Here is a 7021-nt window from a genome sequence, read left to right on the forward strand (position 1 = left end):
CTCCTTTTCTTAGGTAATGTAATTTATGTACAAACATGTGTAGTCTACATACCATTTGTTGAAGTTCTCATTTTCTTGCACACACAAACGTTCAAAAGTAGATCACAAATGATAGCCATGCAATCACAAGCAAATAAAAATGAGTAAATAAATGGAAAACGCATCTATTTCAGTGCTTTTTGCTCTGGTCTTCGTAAAGAAATGAACTTAATCCCCAAGTGTGGATTTGAGAAAAAAGACGTTGGAGTGCTGAAAGCGAGTCTTAAGTTTGGATGTGCAGCAACACAAACTGATGTCGCCCAAAGCAGTGAAAATTGTAGTAAAATGCAACTTTTGAATAATCTCATATTTTATGCACAGTTTACAGTGTATCTGGATGAGAATAAACATACACAATCAGTCCATTTGCAGGTGTCTTGCTCCCTTAACCTCAGTCTTGACTGTATGCTGTGGGACAGTGATGATGATGATGATGATGATGATGATGCATAGTCCCCGAGTCTGTGGAGCTTCCTCCATTACTAAAGCGAAACATAAGCCTAAATGAAAACATAAGATATTTGGGGTGATCTGTTTATAAGTGAATAGCCTCATATCAACGGTGTTTCAGTGGATTCCTTCATCTACTGCTCCAGCAGACTACAGTGTGGGATCCTCTAATTTAAAACACAGCGATTGCTTTCTCTTGGTTTCAAATCTTTCATATGTTTTGAGTGAGAACAGCCCTGATTAAATGATTCCTCGCGGGTTCATTCCGTCCCATTGAGCTCCAGTTATCTCATTAGCACAGGATCCTGTGGAAGAGGTCGATATCTAACGTCAGAGCTCATCCTCCTCACATACATTTATTTATTATAGGCAATTTGGCGAACACATCGATTTATTTTTTTGTATGCATTCTTTTTGGTTTTTGGAATGAGGGGTTGATTCCTGAGCAGGTAAACAAAGTTCCTGTATAGACGTTTAGATATATATATTAAAGAAAAATGTTCTCCATCATGCAGTGCGTACCGCCACTCTACCTCGTGCGTTGAACTGCAGAGCGGTGTTAAAATTCAGAGCAAGTATTCGGAGAAGACTAGTGCTCTTTTCTGGTGGTTCGAGAGGTAGCCCGAGTAGGAAGAGGAGTGTGTGTGCGTGTGTGGTGTGTGTGTGGGGGGGGGGGGGGACCTTCCACCCCACACGGCGCCACACTATGGTAGAACCCCCCCACCCACCCCATAAGTAGATAGAAAAGATAGTAAACTTACCACCCCGGTGTCCAGCTGCTCGGTAGTCTGGGACGGAGCCGCTCCGGTCAGAGGTAAAAACCACAACATCTGCACCAACAGCAGCATCTTCCGGTGAAATATTCCTCATCCACTTGCGAAGTAACCGGAGAGGAATCACGGTGCCCTATGACAGGCGGATCCTGCAGGGCTCAGACACCGACCCCGACAGCCGCATCCACGGGAAGGGGGGGGGGGGGGGTGTAAATCACACGCCGACACGTGCGTAAAACGTGTCCGTCTACCTCACTGTTGAGCGCAAACACATGAAACACATTAAAAAAGCTGCGCCGGTGACACTTAAGACCATTTAGAGCAGTTGTGCGGCTCGGCGAAACTCCACTCGTAACTAACGCACGCAAAGTGTTCGGAGTCAGAGACGGACGGTGTTTTTTTTTTCTTGTCTTATCTCAAGTCCATGAGAGGTGATATATCCCCGGAGCGAGAAGCGCTCTCTCCCACTCTCTCCGTCGTGTGGCGTCTCGAGCGCTGGGGAAATGAAAGCAGCTGCGCGCGGCTGTGCATAGATCAATCTCAAAGTTAGCCACAATAACCTTTTACACTTCCGGACAAAATGCTCAAAATAAAATCCACGCTGATGGATTTGAGAAATTTAAAGTAATAAAGTGCACGAGCGCACTTAACCTGATGCCATTTATTACTTATTTAGATATTTAATATATATATCCGTCTGATAACGTTTTGCAAGCATTGTTTAAGGTTTAACAATGTTAAAAGCAGTTAAAACATGTTGACTCATGTGATTATTATTTTAGTAGATGTATGCTGAAATGATTTGTAAGAATAGTTAATTGCATTTCAGAGCTGTTGAGTAAGTGGGATTTATGCCAAACATTTGACCATTGCAGCAGTACGAATACAAGTATTTGGTGCTCTTCATAATTTCATATCACTGTACTTTGTTTGTTTGTTCTCAATACAAACAATTTGAAAACACAACTCCAGGGCTGTAATAACTTGTGATAACTTGTGTGTGATGATTTAAACTACTTTCAACATGTTTAAACCAGAGGATACAACTCATGAAGTAGTCAAAATCAAATAAAAAATGTGAGATTAATTGAATTGTTGAAAGGGTCTGTTAAATTAAACAACAGAGAGATTATCAAGGTAATGTGATAATAACTCGTTGAAGTTAGACAGGAGTTTTACACAGATTTGGGTATACCAGCCACCCAAAACCTGTGAGCTTGTGCTTTTATTTTGAAGTTCAGTTTTCAAACTTCCAGTCGCTTACAGTATGTTACTTCGGGATTTTTTTATTTTATTTACACAGCTGGTAGAGAATTTGAATTGGGTTTGAGGTGCCTTTTTAGTTAATCTCTTTGGCCTTTATTCATGAGTCATCAAAAATATACATAAGCGGATTTAAGTCTGGCCATGTTGTTGCAGTAGTAATGTTATGTAACATGATACTGGGAAATAGATACATGAATATACATCAGCGATTAACTGCTTCTATTGCTGACTAATACTATTATAATAATAATAAAAAACATATTTTGAGTTTTGCTCAGTGGTGTGTTCTGTTCCTTAGGTTAATTACAACATCATGAAATCCTCATTTAAAATAAATTAATTTAAAAGGAAGCCTGCTGTCAATTAAAGCCGGGAGTACTTGAACAACAAGCAATTAGATTTTATTTTCTCAGTTTGAAACTAAGAGCATCACGGTAGCGTAACGACAAGCAAGATGCTTCAAATTCAATCTCCAAAAAATGGCAATTACCCACCCTCATGAAATGTCCTGCAGCCACACTCCAAAAACCCTTATTAGATCTAGCAGAGCTGACCTGTAAACGACCCTGCACCTCCGCACTCAGACCTCCCCTGTGGACGTTACATGTGAAAAAAAAAAAGACATTTTCCACTTGGAAAATAAACAGTAGGCTATACACAATTGTAAGCACTGTTGAGAATCGCCATTGACTGCCGCCGCAACATCAAGGTGAATTATCCATTTAAAGCTCGAATCTTAATGCGGATGCACGCACACGCCTCGATGCCCGCCCACATGCAGACGGCCAAATGCGAGCATCTTAACTATTCTCTGTCTACTTTGACTGACAGTCTCCTTAACCTGCGGTGCACTGCCTCTAATGATTCACGGCTCTCCTTTATGGTGCCACGAGCCTCATGACTTGACTGCAAAGAAATGCATAATGAGCGCATGGACACAAGCGCCCACACACACACACACAAATCAAGCTTATCCAGTTCATCTACAGCTGGGAACTATTGAGTTGTCCTTCTAAATTGAATTCAATATAATAATGAAGGGTTATATCCATATTTTACACCAGTAGGTCCAGACATGCCGGGAAGCACCGAGTAATGCATTGACAGCCAATTAAATCCATATATCAGTAAATATAGCTCTCTTCTTGATGCGAAGAAAGGGCACTCGTCTCTGATATGCAGAGGTGCTGTACCCCTCATTACACTTCTATCTTCATCACATTGTAGAAAACATAGCAGAAAAAGGCAACTGCAGAGATATTCTCCACGAAAACATCACACTGAGGAAAACACTGTCAGTTAACGCATAATAAAACTCCATCAGCCCACTCTTTGCTTCCCACGAGGAGAGGTTGATGAAAGTGTTTGCATGTTATCTCTTCACTAATCTGGGAACATTTTATGATCAGTCATTTGATCAGTCAGTCAACCCACAACAGGCCGTACACACGCATACAAACTTCCTTAAGGTTCCATTTCTTATTCAGATCTGTTAGGGCAGTCGTTCATCACTGGTCCGCAGGAGAAAAGACGTGAGAAATGTGTTTTCTGCTCGGCAGCATGACGTTCTGCTGTCTTCGTGCTGAGGGCTTCAAACTTCTCAAGTGTACCGCCTCCAGTCCCTGTTAGACTTGTCGTATAGCCACAATGTTAATTGTAGCAGCTGAATAGTGTGTCTCATCTGTCTGCTGTCAAAAAGTAGCTTCAGTCAGTCAGTTATAGCGTTAAGAGAAGGATGAGACACCCATCTACTCATCTCTGTCTCCTTTGCACATTTTACCTGAAGTGTTTCCCAGCTTAGCTCATTTTCTTTAGTCAGATAATGTGATAATCCATTGCCCAGTGTGGACGTGGACTGAAGTGAGATTGTTAGCCGCCATTACAACACATGCATTTTATTATTTATTGTAGCATTTTGTGCCAAGTTGGCTGCACAACCCCTTGCACTGGTGAGGATTTCTATGCCATCGAATCATGTCATGCAGTATCAAAGACGGGGTGACGTCAGTGTTTTTGCGTGGCTAGTGGGATGCTGTTTGATTATGGAGACAATGTTTGCAGTTGTTAATAACATAATTCATACTTAATGCAGTTTGCATTCACACTGTCAGCTCTACTTAATGGGCTTTCCCATTAGTCAAGTTAACATTGTGGTTTTAAAAACCACCAGAACATTCATTAATCTCTTTGTCATATCTACTTTCTGTGTGTGTGTGTGTGTGTGTGTGTGTGTGTGTGTGTGTGTGTGTGTGTGTGTGTGTGTGTGTGTGTGTGTGTGTGTGTGTGTGTGTGTGTGTTCCATATTCAGTTGGGATAAAGCATTGGATATCTTTTTTTTGTCATACCTAATGCGTATCCTTTGAAACTTTTTGCATCATCAAAGTTGTAACCACCATATATCTACCATATATATATATATATATATATATATATATATATATATATATACATTATTTAAATATGCGGTGTGCAAAGCTTGTTTCTATTTATTAACTCTTTCATGCAAATGGTGTTTCTGATAATATCAACCATGATTATTATTATCATCGTCATAAAATAAATCATTCAATAAAGGAGCATCAAATACAGAGTCGGCGAATAAATGAAGCTGATATCAGGTCAAAGGCACGTTTATCAAGAAGGGTCATGCAGCACCATGACCAACCACTGTGAGGCGTCACTGCAGCTACAGCGTTTTCGAACCAGCACCAGCTTCCCCACGCACGACCACGACCACGAAGCTGAGTGTACCAGGATTTGTTCCCCGGGCCTCTGTGGTGGTGGATGGTAACTTTACCCCTGGACCACCTGTTCACCCAATAGACGGTATTTAACGAGGATTTAAAAATTAAAACTGCTTTGGATTTAAGATCTCAGATTTGGCTTTCAGATAGACTGTTCCGAAGATTAGAGGCTCTCCGTAAATGCTTTATCACCCTTTTGAGAAATGAGAGAATCGTGTTCGGGAGAATACTGCTGTAAATGTAGCACTTTCATAGCTGTTAACACCGCCGATAAGCTGATAGTCTGTATCACAAAGTTTACAAAAAGCACAGCGAGGGGACGCTCAGAGGGATCAATATGACTGCAAAACATCTTTGACCACACAGGGCAGGTTTCCTGAAAGGTTTCTCGGCTCAGTGTTATACAGCATGTTCTCATCCATACTGTGTGAAAGCTCTAGTGAATATACCGAGACTCCGTTTCATGTCATGAGCTCTGAAGCATCTCTTTACAGGTGATTGTGCAGCAATTTATAAGGAGGCCCTGATAGGTTTGGCCTCCTATCTATTCTATTTCTATTTCTGATGATAACATAGAGTAGTGTGTGATTTGGCAGATAAAACTGCAACTGACTTACACTTTTCTTGTCCCACCTTAGAATAGAAATAATGTGTCTGTAGACCCACCGATGTGAAACAATAAGTTGCCGTTATGTATACTACTCAGAATACAGCACAATGCAATATAATCCACATTCATACAAGAGGATAGAGTTACTCAAGTATGTTGTGCAAAATCTCCAAGTCAGTCACAGTCAGTGGTTCAAAGCTAATTAACAAAGACAAATATTTATTTATTAAAAGGTTGCTCCCACACGGATTCTCAGAGACCAAGTCAACTCTTTTCCCATTTGCATTTTTGTCACATTTCTGAGCAAATCCTACTGCTTGTTTTACATTCACTGCGGTGCAGCAGCACAGAAAGGAAAAAAAAATGTAATCTTATATAAAAAAAAAAAGTCCTCTTGAGTTGTTTAGAATGCAGTTTTTCCCATTGTCCTCTACAGAAGGGGGAACGGGGCATTAGGAAAAAAAGAGTAAGAATAAATAAAACTTCCATCTATTCATCTCGGCAAGAATGCATAACAGCCTGGAGAGGTCACTGGTCTATCAGGGGTTGAGAGAAATTCAGTTTTGATAAATCATAATCCAGCATCTGTCACCCTGAGGAAGCTTGAATGTGGAAAACCTCCATTCTGCAAAGTTGGATTTAACTTTACATTCAGTTAAAGTGCCTCTGCATCAATGATTATGACAGATAAGTGACAAATGCACGGGCGAAAGACCGAAGCAGTATCTGAGCAAGGCTGTTGTTGCATCTTCTTTAAATCTGTTATGTATTTGTATGATTTACTGTCGTCACTACTTGATTTTGTAGACAGAGCAGCAGCTCTATACGGACAGAAAAGCCGGAGTTAAGCAGGGCCGGAGTGCTGCACTCCTCTTACGATAAGGGCCTCATTTTTAAAAGCCTCTCGAGAGCATGCGTTAAACCATGAAATTGTTCAACATGTGTTTTCGTGATTAAAGTGTGTGTTTACAGTATGCGTGTGTTCCCCCGAAAATATTGAAGCCACATTGAACCTGCTGAAGCTGCTGTCCATCCATTGTCATCTTAATAATAGTGTCCTTATTGTAACGCCATCATAAAAGTGATCAGTTTAAGTATTGATATATCCTTGTCCCCCCGCAAACACCAGGATGCATGAG

At 40.8% G+C, this 7021-nt stretch overlaps 1 protein-coding gene across 1 annotated transcript in view; it reads right to left on the minus strand.

The window, feature by feature from the left end:
* The window catches only part of mmp17a (matrix metallopeptidase 17a), a gene marked incomplete at its 3' end in the record, with an annotated part of 59477 nt that extends 58106 nt beyond the window's left edge, over window positions 1–1371 (minus strand). Inside the window, exon 1 of the mRNA XM_079178859.1 lies at window positions 1251–1371. Within this exon, the coding sequence (XP_079034985.1) occupies window positions 1251–1337 (87 nt within the window). The 5' untranslated portion in view covers window positions 1338–1371. The remainder of the gene's footprint in view (window positions 1–1250) is intronic.
* Window positions 1372–7021: the final 5650 nt, after the last annotated feature.

This window comes from Pholis gunnellus (assembly GCF_910591455.1).
Source record: "Pholis gunnellus genome assembly, chromosome: 18".
NCBI lineage: Eukaryota > Metazoa > Chordata > Actinopteri > Perciformes > Pholidae > Pholis > Pholis gunnellus.